Raw genomic sequence first — 27,406 nt, 5'->3', positions numbered from 1 at the left:
TGTGTGTGTGTGTGTGTGTGTGTGTGTGTGTGTGTGTGTGTGTGTGTGTGTTTTAGAGATAGGCCTAATGCTAGCACTTTCTTAGTTTAGTTTTGATGCTGGGATGAAATAAAGAATGCAAATCATTGGACAGTTAACAATAAGAGGTTTACTTTGCCCAAATATAGCAAAGATATGCAATGAGAAAGCACTAGCACTTTGTTACTCTGTACATGGCCCCCTTGGTTTCCATGGAAACCCATCTGGTCAGTAGGGTATGGTAGTAGGGAAATATACAATGAGTCCTAAGTTCCTCAGAGCAGAGGTGTTCCTACTATACAACCACATCACACTATCATAGTGTTTACATACCTGTATATGTACATTTATGTGTATATATGTACATATTTGCTTCATATATGTGTATGTGTGTATATATACAAGGTACCAGTGACTCAGCACTTGCCTTCTTCCTCAAGTGAAAAACTGTTCAGCAGATGAAAAAAGAAGTAGAGATGGGAGCAGCTCAAGTATTTCCTTATATATGAAGTCATTCCTGATCCCCTCAACTGTTAATGCCAACCCTCTCAAATGACTTTGTAATTAATCACGTTGTATTTGTTATCTTTATTATTCGTACGAATATGTATGTACATATATATCATATTATATATATATAGCTATATTTGTCTTCCGTACTAGAACGTGAGATCCTTGTGAATAGGGACTATTTTATTGATTGTATTTCTATCTCCAACACCTAGCACAATGCCTGGTGCATACTATGTGTATACACACATATACATATATGTGTATGCATATATTATGTGCATATACACACATACACGTATGTGTATATATTTGATATGTACATGTATGTGCATATTTAAAATAAGATATTAGGATTTGGTTTATATGCCACTGAGCAGCGATATGGTTATTATATAAAATAAATTTATAAAGGAGATTCCATCTGTTCCTATTTTTCCACAGTCCCTCCCAATCTCAATGGAGAACTAGATGTGTCCATGGCCAGAGGCTGGGTTATTGTATATGAGCACAGACTTTGTTAGCCCAACATCACGAGGACTGCACCATTTTAAGATGTGGAAAAGCAGAGTAAAGCTCAAGGTTGAACCAAAAGAGAAAAGAAATGTGTATTTCAATCTCATTCTGGCCTCCCTTCTAGCTTTGCATGGAAAAGATTAATGACTCCCCAGAGATGCTTCCCTCACACTTGGAAAATCGCTGACCCAGTGGGTATAATTTCAACAAGTCATTTTCTCCCTTCAACCCTTTGTTAGTTCTTTGTTAGTTCTTCCTCCATCCTAACATATATTGATCCCTGTACTGTGTGTGGTCAGCAAAATGGACTGTCTTGCAGCCATGCCTTAAGATTCCCTCCTGGGTGGTTCACATATAAAGGCTGGCTGCTTTAAATGGCCATGACTAATTAGACTGTTGTTTTCTTGCTTCCTTCAATAAAAAGCCAGTAAAACAAGATCAATTCTAGCACGTGATGCATAAAATGATACATGCCTTTAACATTACAAAAAAAAAAAAGGAAGAAAGAAAAAGAAATTGGAAGTCTCCAATCTTTTAAAGATGGAATCAATTCTGTCTTTTTTTCCATTCATCAAATGTACATCATTTCCTTGTTGTGGAGGCACTACAGAAAAAATCATAGCAATAGCCTGGTTTTCACTCACCCTGGAGTATTTAATTGGATGTCCACTGGCTGTTTAAAGGCTAGAAAGCTAAAACAACCTGAAATAAAATCAACGCCAAAGGCCAGATTCTCTTTCTCTACATAACTCCTCTGGAGAACTCCAATGTAGACTGAACTTTCTGCCCAGATGTGTGAGTTGCCTGGAGCAGATTAGAAGCAAAACATTATGGATAAAGAGAGAAATAAGGGACCAGTGACTCAGCACTTGCCTTCTTCCCCAAGTGAAAAACCGTTCTGCTAATGGGAAAAAAAAATGGAGGTGGGGGCTGCTCGAGTATCACCTTTTACATGAAAGCATTCCTGATCCCTTCAACTGCTAGTGTGACCTCTCCCAAATTACTTTGTAATTAATTACTTTGTATTTATTCTCTAAAGAGAACAAATATTTATTATTATATTTATTGTATATTATCATATTTATTATATGTGTGTATATAATATCACACTATACATTCACATATACGTATATGTGTCTTCCATACTAGAATATGAGTCTTTGTGAAGAAGGATTGTTTTATTGATTGTATTTTTATCTCCAATACCCAGCACAATGCCTGGTATGTAATAGTCACTTATTGAATTATTTGTTGATTGTTAATTATTTAGAATCATGGCAAATGTCAACCCTAAGATTCATGGTCTCACTGTCATTCAAGAGGTTGTAGAGGTCATATTATTTCAAGCTTGGAGTGACTTTAGAGATCATCTAGCTCAACCCTTCTAACTTTATAGATAAGGAAACTGAGGCCCAGAGAATTCAAGTGATATCTCTGAGATCATAGAGATAGTAACAATAATAACTGACATCAATAGAATGCTTTATATACATTATCTAATTTAGACTTCATAGCAATCATTGGAGGTCAGTATTATAGGTTTTATTATCCCCATGGTGGGTGGTAGGTGGCACCATAGTGCACAGAGCACTGGGCCTGGAGTCAGACCTGAGCTCAAATTCTGCCCCTCAACATTAGCTATATGAGAAGCCTCAGTTTCCTCATCTGTAAAATGAGGGTGTTGTGTTTTGCCTCTCAGGTCCCATCAAGCTCTGATTCTATTATCTTATGAACAAGACTGCTACAATGATCATTTTGGTTCAGTCTTCCCCTTTCCTCCATCTCTAATCCTGTTTTAGGCAGGGCAGATCTTATTATCTCCATCTTGCCTCTATATATCTTTACACATAGTACCAACTCTTTTCACTCCAGACAGTTCTCCAACAACTAGGCAAGATTGAGCCTCCCCTTTGCCTCCCATGTAGCACTCCCAGCATGGAATCAGGGCCCAGAATGGTAAATCAACCTATTCATGGTTAGACTTCTAAAAAGTGACTAAGGGAGAACTAACAAGCAAGAGAGTTGGGTTCTATCTAGTCTCTGCTCTATTCCTTACTGTAAGGAACAACCTATCTCCATCTCTCTGACAAGTTCCATATCCCCTCCTAACCTTCTCCTGCCAGTCCCCAATAATATGGCCTTGCTACAATGTGGAATATTTTATTAATTTGCAACTGTAGGCTTAACCATGCCTCAAGTTCTGGGATCAATTTAGTAACCAGAGGAAACTTAAAAACTCTCCCTAGCTCAAGAGATTCACCAACAAGCCAGTCTCATTTCCAGTTCTTCTAAAATTCTGCTACTTGGCTTCTAGTAACAAGCAACACAAGTTATCTACCTCATGGCACAATCCCAGTTGCTGGGTAGATCTGTCTTGGTTTCTGTGACCAAGCCCCTACCTTGTGATGAAAGGCAGTGGGTATGTTAGTCAAAGGTCTGTGGGACCTGGAGTTAAGAGATGAGGGTTCAAGTACTGGTTCTCATTATTTGTATGACCAAAGGAAAAGATTTCACCTTTCTGAACTTTGCCTATAAAATGGGGATGATGTCATTACTGTCACTCCATTGAGCATTTCAGTTCTCCCAAGACTACCCTGTAATCATCTTGCCAGTTCTCTCTGGGAAAGTAGTCTTACCCCTAAACATCAGCCTGCATGATAGGGGTCTCTACCACCTAACATTAGACTGTCAATTGCTTACCTATCTGGACTCCCAACTAATTTTCTAAAGGTACATCTTTCCCTAAACTGTAGGCAAGGTTTCCTGCTTACTCTGATACCCATTTGCCTACCAACAGGTCCCAACCATCCCTACCTTCTAGGACACCATACTACCCCCTACTGCACATCCCTATTACCAATTACCTATGTGTCTGGATTTTGACCTGATACCTGCTGCCACACCCTCCTGATATGTTACAGAATCTGTGTATGTAAGGACTTTTGAATTATTCTAACCTATACTAGGAATTTACTTTCCAACTCAGTTGATTATTTCCATGAATCCAAATTGTTATCAAGGAAATATGTGTTGTGTAGCAGAGTACTGAAATATGTACACAAAGAATAACAGCTCATAGTCATATAATTCTTCAGGCTGTATGAAGTGCTTTCCATACACTATGTGAGATGAGTATTATTAACTAGCTTTGTTTATTTGGGCAAATCACTCCTTATCTTTAGAGCCCAGTTTCTTTAAATATTTATTTAGATTGTGGTTCTTAATTCTTTGTGTGTGTCATGGACTCCTTTGGCCTTACAGTGAAGCCTATTGAATGCTTCTCAGAATATTTTTTTGTAAATGCATAAAATACAATACCTAAGATTACAAAGGAATCAATGTATATTGACATACAACTATCAAAATATTAAAAAAAAATAAGTTTGTGGTTGCCAGATTAAGAAGCTTGGACTAGATTATTTCTAAATTCTCTTCCATATTAATGGACCTATAAATGATATGATCCCCATTATACAGATAAAAAGCTTGAAGCTCAGAAAGGTAACATGACTTACCCAGGGTCACAAAGCTTCTATGGTGTCAGGTCAAGGACTGGCACTCATGTTTCTAAACAGCCAGCTCTCTAAGCTTCCTCTATGATGCCTCTTTCTAACTTTATATAATATAAGGCAGTTATTTTAACTACAAAGAAGACCAGACAAAATGCTATGAGATATTTGAAGAGGGAGAAAATAAAATAAAGTGTACCCTTTTATTTTTTTTTAAAGTATTGAAGGTTGTTTATTTTGAAACCCATCTCTGAATTCAGGAATTTTTGTTTACCATAAAGAGTATTCAGACTTAAGTTCTGAACTAAACACTATTTTTGCCCTGCTATATTTATAATGCAATAATTCTTTTTTTCTTTTTTTTTTTTTGAGGAGGCAATCAGGGTTAAGTGACCTGCCCAGGGTCACACAGCTAGTAAGTGCCAAGTGTCTGAGGCCGGATTTGAATTCAGGTCCTCCTAACTCCAGAGCAGTGCTCTATCCATTGTACCACCTAGCTGCCCCCACAAATTCTTTTTTAAACAAAACAGGTCTTAAGGCACATGAACTATACAAACTTACAGTAGTGTGTAATTCAAATGCAGTTTCTTCCTTTTTAAAAATAGGATAAAAAATAAGATAATAATAACATTCCCTTACTGAATAAAGATACAAAGGGGTAAACACTTTTGCTGTGCAAAAAATTTAGTGAAGAAACTGCACGTTCATTTTTACATATATAATCTCATAATAAATCCCTAGATCTGAATTTACAAAATGAAACATTTACATCCAGAATTTCTATCTAAGGCACATGTTTCATGTAAAAACTAGCAGAATTATCGACTTCATTATTACTCTTAGTGCTGCTTTCTTATGGTTGGTGAGCACTTCAGCCTGGGCTAAAGCTCTGACAAACATTAAGATGACCACAGGTGAAAATTTTATTCGTCTGATTGACTCTTGCAGGAAAGTTAACTGCTACTTTGACTCTGTGACCAGTATGGGATCTCTGAATATATCTGTGATCTTTGAGTTTCTGAACATGATACTCTGGGGAGGAAATGCTTGGTTTGTATATAAGGAGACCAGCTTGCACGGTCAGTAAGACGTTTCTACCCATTGTGCAGACAGAGTTGCACCTTCTACAGGAATGTAATTAAAGGAGAGAACTGTAAAATAAGCATCAATTCTATAACTTATTGCCAGCATCTTTAGAGACAATGCAATTTGTTTCTAATAAAAATAATGATGTTTGCAATAAAGTGTGCCTTTTACAAGGCTTTGAAAAAGGAATATCCTTTGTGGGATCATGGGTCTCAACTTTTGGTTCTAAACATCATCATTATCATAACTAGTGTTTATATAGCATGTTAAAGTTTGCAAAGCACTTTACAAATATTATCTCTTTTGATCTTCACAACAACCTTAGAAGGCAGGTGCTATTATTAGCCACATTTTACAAGTGAGGAAATTGAGGCAGACAGAGGTTAAGTAACTTGTCCTGGTTGTGCAGCTGGCTTTGAACTCAGATCTTCCTGACTCCAGGTGTAGCACCCTGTCCACTGCATCACCACAGGTGTCAAATGTTGCACTGGAAGTATGGAGGCAGTGTGGGGCAAATAAGTGGCAAAGTGGAGAGAGTGCTGGGCTCATCTTCATGAGTCCAAATCTGACCTCAGATACTTACTAGCTGTGTGACCCTAGGCATGTCATTTCACCCTGTTTACCTTAGTTTCCTCATCTGCAAAATGAGATGGAGAAGGAAATGGCAAACCACTCTAGTATCTTTGCCAAGAAAACCCCAAACAGGGTTGTTGCAGTTTAAGGATGCTAATAACTCCCAAATGACAGGGCAAAGGGTGCAGGTCTGCCTTTAAAGAATTTGACCATTCAAACCTTGTTTCAGTCAGAGATGAGAATCTGAGCATTTGGTAGGGACAAGACTAACGTTTTTTATAAGGAAAAAGATTGTAGGGAGATCTGGATGGGATCAAGTAGTGGCAAATAGCCTGGGGAGGTCCAGAGGTAACAGACAATGAAAGTCTGGGCTGGGTCAGAGGTAACAGAATTGAAGGTTGGCTGGGTTGCTTTTTTGGGGTTCAGGTCCCATAACCTGTCAGAGTCATGAAAAGTAGGACACTACTGAACAACAACAAATGTAGCTCTGTCCCCAAAAAGTTAAAAATACCTTATAGGCTATTTTGAAAAATTAAAATCTGCCTTCCCCATGTTTTTAGTGCATTGTCTGAGCAAAACTTGTTATCAGTATAATTTAAAAATTGAGTAAACAGTGTCCTTCCAAGTATCACAATGAGTACATCTAAGAAAAATAGATGGTTGGCCAAGAGTCCTGATATTTACCAAAATAAGGAAAAAACCCCAATGCTTGAGGAAAATATGGCCTTGAAAGTATTTATAAATTTTAAAAAAGGAATGTCAAAAATTGTTTTTACATGTAATTGAGAAAAAATAAAATAATAAATAAGAAAGAAAGAAAGAAAAGTATTTATAAAAGATACAAACTTTCTCTTACCTAAACTGAGACTATAAAGGGAACCAGCAAAAGGTGAAAACTTTTTCACCTGAGTATTTACAACTCATGCTCTTAGTCCTTATAGCTTTATACTATCCACTTTCTGGTACTAAAGATCTCTTTAGGACTTGAATCTGGGCTTAAAAAAATGTTTAAAAAGACAATCCCCCATAGACTTTTACTGGGGAGTGAGGGGTGGGAAATAAAGGTGTTGCCTGAGGCAACTGCTGTCAATTCACTTTATTGCTTCAAGGCTTTGTTCCTTTGTTCCTTTGTTTGATCTTAAGACAGATTCTTTTGGATAGTTTGCGTGGATTCACATACTTGGATTGTAGTCCAGGCTCGGTCCTCTGCTAGTCTTTCGATGCTAGGCAAATAACTCTATGTCTGAGCTTCTAATTTCTCATTTGTTCCGTGGACAAGTAATACCTGTCCTGAGAGGCCAACCTGGCTTAAGGGGATGAAGAGCTAGCCTCAGAGTCTAGTGCCTGGGAAGATTCTGAAATATCCTGGCTATGCAACACTAGGCCAAACATTTAACTTCTCAGTGCTGTTGTAGGCAACTCTTACAATGGCTGATCTGTATTGGGAGAGAGAATTCCCTTCCCTGGGAGCTTCTGGAATCAATAAAATCATAGGCCTTGAGTTGGAGAGGAGGAATAAAAACACAAAACAAAACAAAACCAAACAAATCCTGCCCTGGCTTCTTGACTGGTTGATTATTAGGATCAGGTAATGTGAAAATAAACAAAATTTGTAAATGATAAGATGTTATACCAATTCAAGGCCTTGTTAGTCTATTAAATTCTGTGCACCAAGAGCCCAAGGCTTGGTCCAATTCACCTTTGTGGTCTCCCCCACTTCACATTCCATACAATATTCCTGCTCCACAGTCTTCCACATAAAAAGTTATCAATTTGTTTGTAGAACTGATGAACGGATGAGTTAAGTCCTGCTTTCCCCATTATGCAAATCCAGTCATCATCATAACTAGAATATGCATTTTAGGTTGTAAAAATGCAAAGGCTTCTACCACTGCATTTTTTTAAATCATTTACCAGAAGAAAGCCTTTGGATGTGGGCCACTTCAACTGAGAAAGGCAGCCCCCTTTTCACCCATTTCCCCAAATCACAATTCCACAAAAGGAGTCTATTATTTTAGTGCCAGCTTGTTTTCCATTTTCCCCCTCCATTCTAGACTTTTCCCTGATTTAGGTTTTGTTTTGTTAAACTTCAAAGGACTCTGACTCCCCTTCCCCCAGCCCCAATCAATCAATGGACTCCACACGATGTGCAGGTTGACAATCAATGCTCAATTCTGATGCGTTGCTCTCTGGGTTCATGGCCTTCTGCTCTTCCGTCCTGCCAGCTCTGTGGTCCCATTTGTCTTTTGCCTCTTCCTAAAGAGAAACCTCCTTCATTTATTCATTATGTCTCAGTTAGCATGCCTCTAAAATAACTGCATCGTAGAGTAGAGCAAAGTCTCTACTGCCAAGCCCGCTATGCAGTCCTTGATCTGCAAACATTCATCCCATTTTGTCTCAGAGGGAAGAACCACCGTTGTTACCTCATCTTTCTGGGCCTCAGTATCCTCAGCTATGAAATGAGGGGATTACCCTGCATGATCATCAAAGTCCCTTCTAACTCTAAAATCCTAAAATCCTAGGATCCTGACCTCAATACCTAGATTGGGTAATGCTTTCATTAGACTGTGAGCTCCTTGAGATCAGGAACTGTCTCTTGTATCCCCAGCACTTAGCACAGTGCCAGGCACTGAGTAGGCATTTAAAATTTTTTAAATTTATGGAATAAAACAAGCATTTCCATAACATAGTATAATAAAAAAGATGATTGCACATGAAACTACAAATCTATTAAGTACAACTTAATATTCCTTATTAACATATAATAAAGTTATCATGTAAATTTCTTTTTTCCCCTTTTTTCTCCCTTCCCCCATCCCCACTCTAGATATGGCTACCATTAGACACAAATATGTATATGTATATATATATGTGTATGTATGTAAAATTATTCTATATATACTTCTATTTATCAGATCTTTGTATGCAGATAGCATCTTTCTTCATATATAGTTTCTTCATATCTTCATTTATAGCTAATTTGGGTATTTATAATAGTCAAAATAATGTATTTGCTCAGTTATTCTTAAAACAATATTTGCTGTTACTGTATACATTGCTCTCTTGGTTCTGCTCATTTCACTCTTCATTATTTCATGCAAGTTTTTTCTAAGATCACCAAATAGGCATTTAATAAATGTTTAATGATCGATTCTGTTAAGAGAGGTGGGGTCAGGTTTATATCAGAGAGGACTCTGGTAAAATACCTGGCTGCTCAGACACCACTGTGAAGTATTTGAGTCAATAATTATGGTTCTTAGCCAGCTCCAAACTTTTAGTTTCACAGGGAAGGTAGAATTTCAGTCACCTCCCTTGATTAAGCCTGTCCTGTCACTCAGGACATTAACAGGGCAAATGTTTTGCATTTCTCCTTTCCAATTTGCATTTTACTTCTGTTGCTTGGCTTGCGACTATACAAATGACCAGAAAACTTTACATCCTTCTTCTTTTTTGGAGGTCAGGGGCAGTCTTTCTTTACTTCTCCAGTCTCCATAGCAAAGGTTCTGATTGATGCTGAATTGTTTATTTTGCTCTTTGTATTGTTTCGAATCCTTAAATCACTTTCACCGATTATTTCCAGCTGCTGATTAAGGGAATCTAGAATTTCTGGTATGCTTTTGCTTTCCGGATTCTTTTCTATGTGTTTCTTTTTTTGTTGTTGCCTTTAATTGGGTGATGTGCTATTCAAGTCTTCTACCCAGTGTACCAGCTGTATTAAAGTGATCTTGAATTGCCTTTAAACATCAAATAACTTTTTCAAGTTACTTCTATCTTAGTGTTGTTTGGTGACTGTTCTTAGAGATCTCCCTTCATTAGCTCTATGTTTCGCTCTATAGTTCTTACCACAGAAATGGCTGCACACTCCTTTGTGCAGGTCCTGAAGCATTTTTTTTTTAACATTTTTTGTCAAATATTGTAAGAAAGTGCATCTACTCATGATAGTTATAGCCGTCTAGGTGGCACAGTGGATAGAGCACCAGGCCTGAAGTTAGTAAGACCTGAGTTCAAATCCGGCCTCACACACTTACTAGTTATGTGATCCTGGGCAAGTCATTTCACCCTATTTCCCTCAATTTCCTCATCTGCAAAATGAACTGGAGAAGGAAATGGCAAACCACTCCAGTACCTTTGCTAAGTAAACCCCAAATGGAGACACAAGTCAGGAATGACTGAAATGACTCAATGACAACAACCTAGCCATCTATCTAGCACACACTCAGAGATGCACTGAAGCCAGCTCTTGCTGGTTATCAAGAGCCAATTGTTAAATTTTCAGTGTGAGCATTTACACCTCAGAAATCAGCAAAAGCTACAAATCAGGGCTTGGTTTATTGTTTTGTTAATTGTCTAGATTTAAGAAAATGATGGAGAAAATGTTAAGAATTCAGATTAAATTTAAAAGTATGTTTCTGCTATTTCTGGAAAGCTGGCTTTTAAACATTTACTAGTATATCCCTGGTGATAGCAGACACCAGCTTTTTTGAATTATTGTTTTGGTATAACTTGTGTGCTAGTTGGATTCAAGCTCTGAAGTTTAAAAAAAAAGTTTTTTTGAATTCTAATCTAAATATGCCCATTGCATTTTTAAAATCAATTCAGACTTTATTATTAGGCATAATTTCTAGAGTCTATATTAAGTGAAGATTTTCAATGATCTCTAGGTCTTCAACTTTTCCCACTTTTTATGATTTCCCTGTATTGGTCAGCAAAACATTATTGTATAACTTGGAGCTGAGGGCACCCTATTGACACCACACAGTAAGAAACCTCTGCTTTTTTAGTTGTCCAGCATCTGACTCTTCATGACCCCATTTGGGGTTTTCTTGGCAAAGATACTGGAGTGGTTTTTTATTTCCTTCTCCAGTCCATTTTATAGATGAGGAACTGAGGCAAACAGGGTTAAGTGACTTGCCCAGGGTCACATAGCTACTAAGTGTCTTAAACCAGATTTGAACTCAGGTCTTCCTAACTCCAAGTCCGGTGTTCTATTCACTGTGCTTCCTTGAATCCCCTCCTTATTTGACCCGTTGGTCAAATCTATTTCCAATTGATATTATAATATAATTGCTACCATAAAAAGAATGCAGGACTTTGGCATTAGAGGACCTGTCCACATCTGCTATATCCATGGCTACCGTGTGGCCGTAGATGAATCAACTTAACCTCTCTGGCTCAGTTCCTTATCAGTAAAGTGGGGAAACTAGTTTAGATGGCTTCTAATGTCTCATACTTCTAACCCTATGACTGCTAACATTGGTTCATAATGAGAGTATTCATGTCTAGTCTATTTCATATGTACATCTTGTTTATTTTAGTGGTCAGCACCTTCTGCATTGTAGCATTTCAAGAAGTGAGTCAGTTAACAGTCAATGTGTTTATTAAGTACTTGCTATGTTCCAAGTACTATGCTAAGTTCTGAGAATACAAGGGAAAGCCAGTTCAAAGAAATAAAAGGTTGCTGCCCTAACATTCTAACGGGGGAGACAATATAGAAACAATTATGTGCATAGAAGATATATCCAGTGTAAATTGGAGGTAATCTCAGAAGGAAAGCACTAGAAATGGGAGGCATTGATATAGGTCTCTTGCAGAAGATGGTATTTGAACTCAGTCTTGGAGGAAGCCACGGAAACTGGAGATGGAGGTGAAGAGAAGCAACATTCTATGTTTAAGGAATAGCCAGGGAATAGGCACAGAGTCTGGAGACATGAGCAAGCACTAGCAAGCAGGTCAATGTCTTCGGACTATTGAGCAAATAGCTAGGGTGCTGGTATTTCTGCTTTATTCTGATATATATTATTAGTACTACTGTTTTCTCTCTGCTGAATATCTAGAAGGGATGGTAATGACTAGCTTGAGATTTGGCAACCAGGTGGTGCAATAGATAGAGCACCGGCTCTGGAATGATGAAGATTCATCTTCATGAGTTCAAATCTCGCCTCAGACACTTACTAGCTGTGTGACCCTGGGCAGGTCACTTTAACCCTCTTTGCCACAGTTTCCTCATCTGTAAAATGAGCCAGAGAAAGAAATAGCAAACCATTCTAGTATCTTTGCCAAGAAAACCTCAGATGGGGTCACAAAGAGTAGGATATGACTAAAATAACTGAACAACAACAGCTTGAGATTTGGCTGTGTTTTCTGGTCCCAGGCTAATGAAACCACCTTTATTTCTTTTCTCTCCATTTTCTGCTAGGCCACATCTTATCATGAACTATTAAAATATATAATACAAGACTGCTCTGGTGAGGGAAAATCAGTCTATACTTTCAGAGCACAACCAGATCCCTTCAAGGAACGTGGAAGAATTTTTATGTCCTTACAAATTTAGCTGGGTTCACTCTGAATCCCCATTTCTTCTGAGTGTCCTGAGGTCGCCTCTGCCGGAGGAGGAATGTTGTCTAATAATTCCAGTCATTACCAAAGAAACTTTGGTGGCTCCCTAAAAAGCCTGTGTCAAAGGGGCTCTCTTCCCTAGAGTAAAACGAAAGGGATCTCCTCTTCATATGCCCTGGGAGGGTAGGGACTTTCTGAGGTCAGCCACTATATTTTTCCCTCTTGCTCATGTCATCTACAATCCTGACCTTTGCAGGAACGGAAATTCTCCCTCAATGAGACGTGAGATAGACCCATCAGGAACAACAACTTGGAGCTTCCTGTCCTTGAAAGCAAGGACTTGTTCCTTGGCATTGGAGACGGAGCTGTGGTTCATAAGTCAGCAGCTAGTTCCAAATTTGTATGTGTTGAGAGCTAAATAGGCACATTCTCAAACTGCAGCGTGTCCGCATCAAAGCTTCTGGAATGTACCTGTTTTTCATTCTGAGACTTCTTGCCCAGGGAGAAACAGGGTCAGCCTGCTGTTGTCCAAGACCAGAATTATTTGTTTGCTCCTGAAAGGATGTTTGCTGCAATTTTCCCCTTTCCTCTAATTAAATATTGGCAACTAATGCAGGTACTGTGGCCATGGCGTTTGCTTCATTTCTTTAGGGGTGAAGGAGAGGATGGATGTGATAACAAATATAGCTGTGAGCACTAAAGACCTCTTACCTGGTTCTGACCATGATTGGCATCTTTTCAGAGACATTGCTTTGATTAGAAACCGTTTTAAAGTTTGTTTTTAGCAGACCTACCACTTCCTGGCACTCTCTCTCAACTTGAGGGAAAATGCCCAGTGTCACCTTTTTTTTTTTTTCCTACTCTGGCTTTTGATTCAGGGTCAGTGCCCCAACTTGTGAATAACAATAACAGCAACAATAATAGCTAGGATTTATATAGTGCTTTAAGGTCTGCAATATATATGTGTGTGGCTGTCTGTCTGTCTGTTGTCTATGTATATATACTTAGATACATATATGTACATATATAGACACAATACACATATGTATATGTGTATATATATATCGATATATATTCACACACTTATATATATAAATATATATACACATCTCTCTATCTTTCTATGTAAAATCTCACTTGAGCCTCACAACAACCTTATGAAGTAGGTGCTATAATTATCCCCATTTTACAGATGAGGAAACTGAGCCTAAGCAGGGTAAATGACTTGCCCCAGTTAGTGAGACAGTTAGTGAGTGTCTAGTACAGGGTTTGAATTCAGATCTTCCAGACTCGAACTGCAGCACTCTATAGTTCCCCCAACTGTCCAACTTGTAATATGATCTTGGAATGGTCCTGCTCCTCAGTCACACAATGGTCAAGAAGGCACTTCATTTAATTTCCATCATGTACAAAACAATGCAGAACCTCCTCCTTTCCTCTAGCATGCCCCCAAGTCTCCTGGGCAATTAAAGTGCTTGGAGATCATCCTGGAAGTATGCGTGTGGGAAACTATCACAATAACATAAAGGAAGATAACACTAATAGACATCAGAACTGAGATCTATGCATTGGTCAATCTGGAATAGTAATAATGATAATAACAGACACTTACATAGCACTTACCAAGTGCTAGGGACTATGCCAAGCACTTCATAATTAGCTTATTATCTCATAATAGTAGTATTTATAGAGAGTGTTAAGGTTTGTAAAGCACTTTACAAATATATCTTAATTTTATCCTCACAATGAACTTGGGAGATAGGTGCCATGATTAGCCCACTTTATAATAATAATAATAGCTAACATTTATATAGCATTTACTATGTGCCAAGTCCTGTGCTAAGCTCTTTACAATTGTTATTTCATTTGATCTTCACAGTAATCCTGGGAGGTGGGTGTTATTACTATAATTATTTTACAGATGAGGAAACTGAGGCAAACAGAAGTTAAGTGACTTGCCCTGGGTCATAGTCAGTAAGTTTCTAAGACAGGATTTGAACTCAGTCGAGGTCCAGGGCTCTGTCCACTGAGCTCCCTAGCTCCTCTTAATAAAGAAGCAGTGCTTTGTCAAGTGCCTAGAGGGTTGACATCAAAGAAGAGTCAGGAAGGACTGGATTCAAATCCTGCCTCTGACACTTGATCTCTATGTGAGCCTCTGCAAGTCCCTTCTGAGACTCAGTTTCTCCATCCATAAAATGGAGACAATAGAACTTAAGTTATCCCAGGATTATCATGAGGATCACAGATTAGAGGAAAAAGGGACAATAAAGATCACCTAGTCCAATCTCCCTATTTTGCAGATGAGGAAAATGAGGCTCAGAGATGTTAGTTAAGGGGCAGCTAGGTGGCGCAGTGGATGAAGCACCAGCCCTGAAGTCAGGAGGACCTGAGTTCAAATCTAACCTCAGACCAAACACTTGACACTTACTAGCTGTGTGACCCTGGGCAAGTCACTTAACCCTAATTGCCTAAAAAAAACAAAACAAGCAAACACACACACACACACACACACACACACAGATGTTAGTTAAGTGAACTTTCCCAGACACACAAGGAGTTAATGGGTCAAACAGGGATTGAACCCCAGTCCTCTAACTCTGTATCCAGCTCTCCATACCACACTGGGATAAAGTATAAAACATGTATACATATATATAAACTCTTAAAAATTCCATATAAATGTGTTCTACTTTTGGTAAGGAAAGCTAGATGGATAGAGTGGATAGAGTGTTGGGTCTGGAGTCAGAAAGACTCATCTTCCCGAGTTCAAATCTGACCTCAGACACTTACTAGCTGTGTGACCCTGGACAAGTCACTTCACCTTGTTTGCCTCAGTTTCCTCATCTGTAAAATGAGATGGAGAAGGAAGTGGCAAGCCAATCTAGCATCTTTGCCAAGAAAACCCTAAATAAGGTCACAAAGAATCGGACACAACTGAAACGGCTCAACAACAACAATAACTACTACTTTTGTTAGAGAGGGGGATAGACAACAGAAATGGAATGAGATATGTATGTACATATGCTGCCAGGCATGACCAGTGAGTCAGGCTGTTTTGCTTTAACAAGTTCTCTGTTACAAGAAGGAGCTCCACTGGGAGGTGGTGTTGGGAAATGACAGTATAATTAAAAAAAAAAAAGTTTTTTAACTTTGTAAAAAGAATTGGCCCAGGCATTCTGGAAAACAATTTGAAACTATGCTCCAAATGTTACTAAACTGTGCATGCCCTTTGACCCAGTGATACCACTACTAGATCTATACCCCAAAGAGATCAAAAAAAGAGGAACAAGTTAATAATAAATGATAATAATAACTGTTATATGACATACAGTCAATATATAGCATGCAAGTGTGTGTATATATACATATATGTATATAATATAATAGGAAACAGTTTATTAATAATAACTAACATTTATATAACACATTCAATTATAAAACATGTATATATACATATCTTATATGGATATAATATAAGAGAAAATCATTTATTAATACATCTATTATTTCTACGCTTGTATATACATAGGTGTATGTGTGTGTGTGTGTGTGTATAAATGGGGATCATTTTTACAGATGAAGAAACTGAGGCTCAAATGACTTATTTAGGGTCACCAAGCTTCTAGGGTATCAGAGCCAGCATTGAAACTCATATGTATCTAGACAGCCAGTTCCTAGGCTTCCTCTATGATGCTTCTTTCTAACTTTATATAATATAAGGAGATTATTTTAAGGACAAAGAAATCCAGGCTAAGTGCTATGAGATATTTGAGGAGGGATAAAATGAAATAAAGTGGGCCTTTTACAGGATTTTGAACAAGGAATGTCCTTAGTGGAATCATGATTCTCAATTATAAAAATAGTTTTAGAAATTATCATCATCAATCATTATCATCACCATTAGAATTTATTTAATACTTTAAGTTTCACGAAGAACTTCACAAGTGTTTTTGATCTTCACAACAACCCTGGAAGGCAGATGCTATTGTTATCCTACAGATAACAATTTTACAGATGAGGAAACTGAGGCAGACAGAGGTTAAGTGACTTTCTTAGAGTCACAGAGCTACTATGTGAGGATGGATTTGAACCCAGGTCCTGTGCTCTATCCATTGTACCACCTACATCCCCCTTTATTTTGTAGTAACAAAGAAGTGGACATTAAAGGATGTCCATCAGTTGGGGAGTGGCTGAACAGATTATATTAAATTAATTTAATGGAATATTATTGTGCTGTAAGAAATGAAGAAAGAGATGATTTCAGAGAGAACTGGGACTTGTATGAACTGATACAGAGTGAAGTTAGCAGAATCAGAAGAAGAATATATTCTATAATATCAATACTGTAAAAACAAACAATTCTTAATTAAGAACTGTGATTGACATATTGATCAATCATGATTGTTTCCAACCTCATGAAAGAAAAACAATTGACTAATATGGTGAATGAGAAAGACATTTTTGGATATGATCAACATGGGGGTTTGTTTTGCTTGACTATTCTTATATAATACAAGAGATTTTTCTTCTTTTTCGTTTTAGTACTTTTTCTCTGTGGTCTAAACCACAGAGGGAGGTAAGAGGGAGAAAAATGCTTAATAATTGAACAAATAAAAGTTATCTTAGAAATAGAAAGTCTTACAAAAATGAAAAATATTTTGCATGGGGTAAAATGTGGAATTGTAATGGCTATGGATGAGGACCTGAGATATTGACCTTTACTGGTGTATCTCAATAGCTCAATAAAAACAATTTCATTCCTCATTTAGACCATACTCAGCAGGGGGCAAAATAAATTTATACATATCTACATGCATATAAATGAATGAGTGAATGAATGAATGAATGTAGACTCTGTTAGAAAAATCCAGGCAATTAATTGCCTCAGTTTTTCATGTAGCTTTGCCAATGGTCCTTTCTTTGCTTAAGTTATGGTTTTGAAACCCACTGTACTTTAAAAGCTATGGTAACAGTTGTGGAGGTACGAATATTCCCAGAATTTACTGGATCAGACCATGAACTCCCCATCCAACATTCCCGTTAATAACTAATACCTAATGCCTCCCAAGAGCTGAGAAAGTAAACAAAACAAGCCTCTGCCCATCGTTAGCTGTTTTTTTTTTTATATTGCAAAAATAATTCCTTTGGGAGACCAGCAGTAAAATAGTTTATCCTATGAAGCATGAAATCTGATTACTGTTATCACTATTCCGAGGTTTATTGTTACCGGTGCAAATATTATGAAGTTACTCAGACTTTTTATAAAATCCAGTGGTAATAAGAATGTCCTCCAGAGCTACTTCATAGTACTTGGACATCTGTAGCACATTTACTTCCCTCTTTTAAGAGCTGGGCACCCTCAACAAAAGTCCTAGAATTACATAATCATAGAGCTGGGAGGGGCCATAAAAGTCATCTAGTCAACTTCCTTCCAATGCACATGCGATTTTACACTTGGGGAAACAGAGTCCCAGAGAAGTTAAGGAATTTATCCAACGTTAGCTAGGTAGTAGCAAAGCTGAGGACTGGAAACCACATCTTCTTTTTCCTTTTTTTGAAGGCAATAGGGGTTAAGCGATTTGGCCAGAGTCGCATAGCTAGTAAATGTCTAAGACCAGATTTGAACTCAGGTCCTCCCGAATCCGTGGTTGGTGTTCTATCCACTGCACCACTTAGCTGCCCCTCACATCTTCTTATCACACAGTCTTTTCCGGTACAGTGCTGAAATGGAAAAAAGAAAAATAAAGAAGAGATACAATGGAGGAATATTTCATACTTCCTCTTTACCTTGTGCAAGCCTACTCTATTCTTCTTGGGAGTATATCCAGTGGTGTGCTGGTAAATGTTTAACAACTAGCTTTCCTCAATGACTCCCCCACCCCAAATGTCAGCACCACACATTTTTAAGTTTAATCTGCATTGCTAACATTTTCTTCATCACTTTCTTAAGACTAGACGATCAACAAAACAACAAATCAAGCCCGGCTATGTAGCGTTTGCCAATTTCCAACAAGTAAGTGCTCATACTGAAAATTTTAACAAGTGGCTCTCAGGAGCTAGTTAAAACTGGCTCCATTATGCCCCTAGAGATTTCAAAAGATGTAAGGGGGGCACCGGGAGTGGAAAATTGAGAGAACAATAAATATTGAAGAAGCAACAGTTTAGCAAGGGAAATAGCATGGCTGACAGCAATTGTATAGGTCAAATTTCATGATAAGGAACTGTCCAAATTGATTTTCTGTTTGAATTTATTGTGTTAAATATTATTCCAATAAGCAATAGTAATAGCTAGTAGTTACATAGTTCTCTTTAATAATATTTTATATTCCCCAATTATGTGTAAAGCAATTTCAATATTCATTTATTTCAATTTTTAGTTTCAAATTTTCTTCCTCCCCTCCCTGTAATGGTAAGCAATTTGATATAGGTTTTATACTGCTTTAAGATTCGTAAAACTCAGGGGCAGCTAGGTGGTGCAGTGGATTGAGCTCCCACCTTGGAGTCAGAAGGACCTGAGTTCAAATTTGACCTCAGACACTTGACACTTACTAGTTATGTGACCCTGGGCAAGTCACTTAACCCCCATTGCCTTATGCAAAAACAAAACAAATCAAAACAAAAAACTCTTTGCATATATTAACTCATTTGACCATCACAACAATTCTGTGTGGTAGGGGCAATTGTTATTCCATTTTACAGATGGAAAAACTGAGGCAATTTAAGTAACTTACTCAGTGTCACACAATAGTAAGTGCCTGAGATAGCATAAGAAATCTGGGCTTTCTAATTCCAGGACTGGTCCTCTAGGAACTGTGCTACCTAACTACCTACTGTATTGTAAGGAAACAGTAAGGCATCTTGGTTTTTGCAGAGTTTTTGGCATAGAGATTTATACCTTAATGATTTTTTTGTTACCTAATATATATTATTTTTAAGGTGAAAAGCAATAGCAGTTGAGAAGATCACACAAGAGTAGGGGAGGTGGAGCAATGGGAAATGTAGTGGAAGAGCTGAATCTATAATCCTGCTTTGGGGCTTGGGGGAACTGAGATCTGACTCCCCAGGGACCAGGTATCAATCTGCTCAGAATTGAGAGCTGGTGGACTAATAAAACCCCTGCAACTGCCTGATGGGGAAGCATGAATAGGATGCAATATTCATCACTGGAGGGAGTAAGCCCAATGGTGAGATCACAGTTCCACCAAAGGAAAACCACTTGAAGCTAACCTCTCTCTCTCTCTCTCTCTCTCTCTCTCCCCCTCTGTCTCTCTCTGCCTGTCTGTCTCTCTCTCTCTGTCTCTGTCTCTCTCTGTCTCTCTCTCTGTCTCTCTGTCTCTCTCTCTGTCTCTCTCTGTCCCTGTCTCTCTCTCTCTGTCTCTGTCTCTCTCTGTCTCTCTCTCTCTGTCTCTGTCTCTCTCTCTCTGTCTCTGTTTCTCTGTCTCTGTCTCTCTCTCTTTTAACCCTGCTACCAGCTGGATTTCAACTCCCTGATCCCTCTCCTTTGGACCAAGCATAGGAGGAACTAAGCCACATTCTTGGGGATCAATCGTGCAAACTCCTCTTCACATCGGCTGTTTTCCACCCAATGCCAGGAATATCCACCCTCTCCTTTTCCTTTCCAGCTCTTGTTCTGAGAAATGTAATCAAATCAACACTACAATTGCCTTTGGAAAAGAAATGTTAATTGAATGCCCTATTATTCAACTCAGTGTTAACTCCCCTTTAGAACATAAGCTTCTGGAAGGTAGAGACTTCATATGTCTATTCCCAGAGCTCAAAGTAGTGTTTGTCACTTAGTAAATGCTAAATAAATGCTTTTCATTCACTGTAAGATGGTAGGTCTTAGAAATATATGGGATAGATGTTCACTCATTTTATTGATGAGGATGCTGTGGCTCAGAGGAATTAAATGACTTGCCCAAGTATTCCCAAATTGTATCATTGCCAGTATTCAAACCCAATTTCAACTCCAGCCTTTAAATCCCAACCTCTTTCTACTACAACACCCTCTGACCTTCATGCTATGTCTACAACTTTCCCTCTATTGTTTTCTCTGTTGGGAAATAATTCAATTCTAATGACCTCAATTGAACTAAGTTATTAAAAGTCTATTAAGCACTAGGTACTAGGGATACAAAGATAGATGTGGCACAAACTTTGCTAACTTTTAAGGGGTTTACTACCTAATAAGTAGGGAGAAATCAGGGGCCTGGAACATAACAGGTCCCTGATAAGCACTTGTTGTAATTAGGAAGATGGTGCCACCATTTACAGAAATAGAGAAATTGGGGGGAGGACAAGTTTGGGTGTAGGATAAGGAATTAATCTTTGGAGAGAAAGTTTTATGGTCTGGGTAGCATTATATGGGGGAAATTATTAATGGGGAGTTGAAATCTAAGATTAACTGGAGATAGAAAGACAGCATTCAGTTGTCCTTAAAGAGTTCAAGTCACCAGGCCTGGAGCAGATACAGTCTAGAGTCAGAAAGAACTGGCAGGTTTGATTGTAGAGCTGCTATAAGTGACTCTGAAAGATCTCAGAAAACAGAAGCTCTAGAGGACTGGAGAAGAGCAAGAGTTGTCCTGATTTCAAAAAACAAACAGGTAAAAGGGCAGCATCTTTAAGCCCTAGGCTAAGTAGGTTGACTTCTTTTCCTGGAAAAATTAGAGAACACATTGTTAAAGGTATGGTCTTTGAGCATTTAGAAAGGATGTGACTTTATTAAGAACAGGTGATGACAAATTAAACTCATGTCCTTTTTTGACAGGTTAATTAGACTGGTTAGAGAAGTTTGAAAGATAGAATATTCTTCTATTTCGGCAAAGCATTTAACAAAGACTTTTGTCAATTAGCTGGAGATATTTGGATTTGATAATGATAGAATCAGATGGATTCAGAAATGACTGGATACACCAGGTCCAAAGAGTGGGTGTAAATGGTCAATTTTTACTTGGAGGAAAGTCTCTTGTGAGCTCATTATTCATTCCATTTCTACAAGTGCCTCAAGGATCTGTCCTTAGTTCTTTGAAGACCAAGTCAAATCAACAAAGATTGGTTAATCACCTACTATATGCCACACATTGAGCTATGCCTTAGGAGTACAACAAAGACAAAAGCAGTCCCGAAGGTCAAGGAACTCACTCGGTAATGAAGGAGACAAGATGTAAACAAGGTCAATGTTTTATCAATGACTTAGATGGAGGTGTGTTTGGATGAATGAATTCTTTATTTCTTTATTAATTTATCTATTTATTTGTTTATTTATTTATTGGATGAGTGAATTCTTTCTTTTTGTTTTTTGGCTAGGCAATGGGGTTAAGTGACTTGCCTAGGGTCACACAGCTAGTAAGTGTTATGTGTCTGAGGCCGAATTTGAACTCAGGTCCTCCTGAATCCAGGGCCGGTGCTCTATCCACTGCTCCACCTCGCTGCTCCTGAATGAGTGAATTCTTGTCAAATTTGCAGGTGATACAAGTTTGAAAATGAAAGTCGACATGAAGGATGACAGAATCCCAAAAAGATATCTGGCGTAACATGTCTAGTTCTAGGCACCACATTTTAGGAAGAATATAGATAACATGGAGTACATCCAGAAAAGAAAGAGTAGGATGGTAGGAAGACTGCATAGCATACTATGAAAGACAACCAATTGAAGGAATTAGGGATGTTTAGCTTGAAGGAAAGACAATATCCAAGGAGGATTAGGAAGATGTTGGTCCCACCATACTCTTCCCTGATCAGACCCTATTGGAATACATTTTAAGGAGGGCACTGATAACCTGGAAAGCATTCAAAGCAGAGCAACCAAGATGGGGAAGAGCCTTAAAACCATGCATGTCATACAAGGTTTGGTTGAAGAGAACTGGGGATGTTTAAGAAGTAGCAAACTATTCCAGTACCTTTGCCAAGAAAACCCCAAATGGGGTCACAAAGAGTTGGACATAACTAAAACGACTGAACAACAACAACAAATAATCATCAAGATTTGGAATTGGAAGGAATCTTAAAAATTATATAGTCTGAATTCCTCTTTTTATAGATGACAAAACTGAGGCCCAGGATTCAGACTCAGGTTTTCTGCCTACAACTGCAGCATCCATTTCACTGCATCACTTTTCATCCTATCCTGGAGAAAAAAAAATCTGAGTGGGGACTGGAGGGGCAGAGGATAAAAAGAACAACATGATAGCATCTTCAAGGGTTTGAAAAGTTGTCTGTAGAAGAAAGCATTAGATTTATATTGCTTGGCCCCAGACTACAGAATCACCCACACTCAAATCATAATCTTCAAGGCAGGAGGATCATTGAATATGTTGGAGATATGTATGTTGGAGACATAACCTGTGAGATTATGGTTGGACTAGGTGATCACAGCATCATGGATTTAGAGTTAGAAGGGATCTTAGAGGTCAATGAATTTAATCTTCTAATTTTACAGATGAAGAAACTAAGGCACAGAGAATTTAGTGACCATCCTATAGTTTGTGGTTGTTCAGTTTCAGTTGTGTCCAACTCTTCATGACCCCATTTTTGGGTTTTCTTGGCAAAGGTATTGGAGTGGTTTGTCATTCTTTCTCCAGCTCAACTTACAGCTAAGGAGGCAAACACAGTTAAGTGACTTGCCCAGGGTCACACAGCTAGTAAGTGTCTGAGGGCAAATTTGAACTCAGTAAAATGAGTCTTCCTGACTCCAGGCCCAACACTCTCCACTTTGCCATCTAGCTGCCCCTTGTCTAGGGCAGATGATAAAATAGCATAAAAAGCCTTTAAACTAGGCCATCAGAGAAAGAAGAAGTGCTTTCTTTGAAGAAAATTCAACACCTACCTACTCAATGGACACCAATACAAATGAGTACCTTAATTAAGGATGTTCACATAAAATAGCATAAGCATATTATCTTTTCCCTAAACTAAGCCTTTTGGTTTCAAGATCCTTCTATACTCTTAAAAATCACTGAGAATCCCTACCACCACCACCACCACCACCACCACTACCCATGAGTTTTTGTTCATCAGAGTTATATTTATTGATATTTACCGTATTAGAAAATAAAATGTCTCAGCATTAAACACATATACGTTTATATATACATAAAACACATAAAATTATATATGTTTGAATATCTACATATATGTATGCATATATATGTGCATATATAAGTATATGTTTGTGTGCATGTATATATACATACATACATATGTACTTATTATTGTGTTTCTGGCTTAAAGCTGCTGAAATCTTTCCCTTCCTTCAGGACTCACATCAGGTGCTGCCTTTTTCATAAAGCCTCCCTTTTAATCATCAGCTGGAAATGATCGATTCTTCTTTAAATATCTCCTACTTTGCCTGGACCTCTGGTTTCTGCTTATATAATTCTCTCTTTTATCATAGTTATTTGTGAAATGTCTTCTTTATTAGACTGTAAGGTACAAGAAGGTAAAGTCTATATCATTTCTATTTTCTTTATTCCCAGTGCAGCACACAGTAGCCTGTAAACATCAGGTGCTTAATAAGTGTCTTCTGGCTGAGTGGATTGATGAATGAAAGTCAAATTTTCCATTCTAGTAAAGTCCTTTAAAACTTTAGGGGCTTTAAAATCGAGAGTTAACTCTCTTCTCTTTCTTAATTACTATGTCAACATTTTCACTTTGGGGGAAGGGAATTATGCAAAAAGAGGGGAAATTGAGAAGTGGAAAATACCTGGGCTGGCCCTTCTTAAAAGGAGGTGGCCAAACATTTTCTGGGACACTTTACTCCTGATGAGAGAATGACACTGAAACCTTGCCAGCCAACTCCCTATTATCCACAGTAGTAGATGCACAATATGTGCATTGCGCAATAGAAAATGTACATGTATCTATTATATAAAGTAATCTGCTATTAAAATAATAAGCATTTCCCATCCAACCCACCTTTTTAAACCAATGCTCAAAAAGTGCAATACAGACAGGAAAATAAATGAATTTCATTTTTTTAATCTATTTCCCTAGTGAGTAGTGCTAACAAAGCTTAAGTATTTTAGTGAAATATAATACTGTACATAACTTTTTCTGTGCTAATTGCAGTTATACGCAAGTAGTAGTAGGTACTATCTATCTTCAGGTGACTTAGGATAGATCAGTGTGGTGAAATGACAAGAGTGTCAGACTTGGAGTCAGGAGTGGCCTAGGCTTAAATCCTGCCCCTGACACAAGTTATGTTAACCTATCTGAATCTCAGCTTCTACATCTGTAAAATGGGAATAGCAATACCTGTAAAACCTAGGTCCCAGGGTTGTTGTTGAGATCAAATGCAAAAGTTAAAATATTATGTGAGTGCCAGCTATTTTATAAGATATACACTTGAAAAAACCTTAGAAATTAATTTATCTTACTACTTCACTTTACAGATGGAGAGGTAACATGATTTACCCAAGGTCACACAGTCAATTTCTGACTAGTACCCATGACTCATGAATCAGTGTTTTTTCCGCTGTACTAATTACAGTAAATTTCAAGATAAGGTCACAAGATGCTTTAGTAACATCATTTGTCTGAGACAAATTATAATCATTCTATGACCCCCACATGTTATTTTGCTTAATAGTGTATATATTTAATTCTAATTTAACACTTTTAAAATTAAGTATCTTGCCTTATATTACAGACAGTTGCATTACCTTCTATTTACAAAGAATGGGATGAAACTAGAATCTAAGGAAATAATCCTTGCTTTGCAATGATGCAATCAGAGAACATAGCCATTTCACTGAAGAAAAAAAAATGCCATCCCTTCAAACTATTTTCTATCATGTAGAAAGTAAGCTTCTTGAGAAGAAGGATTGTTTCATTCTTTGTATTTATTCCTAGCACCTAGCACAATGCCTGGTATAGTAGGTGCTCAATAAATGTTTGTTGATTGCTTAGGTAATAAACTAATTAGTTTTTTAAAATTAATTTATTTTGATTTATCAACAGTCACTTCCATATGCTTTTGAGTTTAAAATTTTTCTCCCCCTCCCTCCCCACCACCCTCCTCAAGACGGCCCGCAATCTGATAAAGGCTATATATATACATTCTTATTAACTAATTGGGTTTTTTGATATGTCCGGAGCCAGAAACAGAAGACAGGTTCCCTGAATGTTTCATCTATCTAGGGTTTAAATATTTGATATTTTGTGTAAGTCACAACCTCTCATGGCCTCAGTTTCTCACCTTGAAAATGATGGGGTTGGATTGGCTTCTAAATCTATGATTCTATGATTTTTTTTTTTTCTCCTTACCAGTCTGGACTTAGTTTTGCATCATCTAAGCTTGGTGCTCTCGGGTTCCTTCCCCTCCTCCCCTCTTAGTGACGGAAATGCTCCCTGGCTTGGCCAGTTTCTTCAAGAAATGTACTGAGAACACAGAGGACAGAAAGATATGGTCTCTCAGGACAGACACAATGTTGTTCTCAGCCTAAATAACTGCTGAGAAACCTCAGGTTCTGAATATCATAATTATGAAAAGAGTAGATTATAAAAGGAAATCATTTAATCTCACCCCTGAAGCAGAAATGGATTTGGTTTGACCTCAGTTTATCTTTATTCTTTGGCTGGCTAGTTGGGAGGGCAATTTGCAGATTTGCTGGAAAGAGGGTGAGGAAGAACCTGGGGATTTTGCCTCAGTCTGAGAAAAACAAGAACACGTGTAAATTTTTTTTACACAAGGAGTGGAATTTTTTTTTTATTTTACTACTAAAAACTGCAATAAGTCTCTTGTAATTATGTATTTGGAAGGATGTCTTTCCTTTACATATAGGATTTCATTCATTTTGCCAATGTCCTTGGTGCATGTAGCTATCAGCATTTTCTTGTTCCCTTTGCTATTATTGTTATTGTTATTATCACCTTTTGATAAAGGCAACTTTATCTTATGGTAAATTAACTTGGGAAGATCTGAGAACCTCAACGCAGTGCAACCTTTCGTGGTCCTAGTGTCATATAAGTCAGTGGACTCAACAGCGAGTCTTTAAAAGTGACTTCCCACCCCAAGGACCTCCTCACCACCACCCCCTCCTCCGCCTCCTCCCTCCCCTCTCCAATGATAGACGCTACGAAATGGTGAGAAGAGCGATAGGTGTGCCTCCGTGGCTGAGCCGGGATGTAAACTTTATAAATGATTGGATAAGATGAAGAAAGCGACTCCCCCACAGCGCTCAGCATAGTTTCCCTGGCTCAGGCTGACAGTAGCTGTGCGCTCGCTCCGCCCGCCCGCTCGCACTCTGCACCCGCTTGGAGCCAGCGCTGGCTGCCCAGCTCCGGCTCCGGCTCCGGCGGCGCTCGGCTCCAGGTCATTTCTAGCCAGCCGAACTCAGCCCCACACCATGCCGCCGCCGCAGCAGCAGCTTGCCCCCGCCGCCGCCCTCAGTACTGTCCTGCTGCTTCTCTTGCTGGCCACCGACTCCTCGCAGAGTGAGTACCCCCGGCCTCAGCGGGCGCCTCCCAAGCTCTGCTCTATCCCCTGGGCAAGGGGAATCAGGGCACTGACCTGAAGAGCACTGAATTGCCTATCTCCCCCACCCCCACCCCCCAACCCGGTCTCGCGCCTGCCCTCTCCGGCTTAGAGCCTGGGGAGGGGGATCCTCTGCCCAGACAGCCTCCTCACCCCACCCCCCCCTAGCTGCGCCCCCCGCCCCCATCCCCGCCATCCATAATGCGACATCAGCAGCAGCAGCAGCAGCGACTGCGGTCGCCGAGGCCACAGCATCCCCCTTCCTTCAAGGACACTCGGGAAAGTGCTCAATCCCCAGGCTGCTGCGGCTGCAGAGCGTGTGTGTGCGGGAGGTTGGGGAGGGGGGAAAGCAGTTCTATCTCCTTGTTGCAAGCAGGGTGGGGTG

The 27,406-nt window shown here is 38.7% G+C and overlaps 1 protein-coding gene across 1 annotated transcript in view; it reads left to right on the top strand.

Moving 5' to 3' along the window:
* The window catches only part of LOC114046210 (growth arrest-specific protein 6-like), a 126,313-nt gene that overhangs the window by 9,088 nt on the left and 89,819 nt on the right, over window positions 1-27,406 (top strand). Inside the window, exons 2-4 of the mRNA XM_027866459.1 lie at window positions 26,520-26,630; window positions 26,749-27,015; window positions 27,134-27,336. Of these exons, the coding sequence (XP_027722260.1) occupies window positions 26,520-26,630; window positions 26,749-27,015; window positions 27,134-27,336 (581 nt within the window). The remainder of the gene's footprint in view (window positions 1-26,519; window positions 26,631-26,748; window positions 27,016-27,133; window positions 27,337-27,406) is intronic.

Source organism: Vombatus ursinus, unplaced genomic scaffold, assembly GCF_900497805.2.
Source record: "Vombatus ursinus unplaced genomic scaffold, bare-nosed wombat genome assembly UNPS02014781.1, whole genome shotgun sequence".
Taxonomy (NCBI): Eukaryota; Metazoa; Chordata; class Mammalia; order Diprotodontia; family Vombatidae; genus Vombatus; species Vombatus ursinus.
The sequence above is the reverse complement of the archived record's forward strand: the minus strand, read 5'-3'. Positions and strand labels throughout refer to the sequence as shown.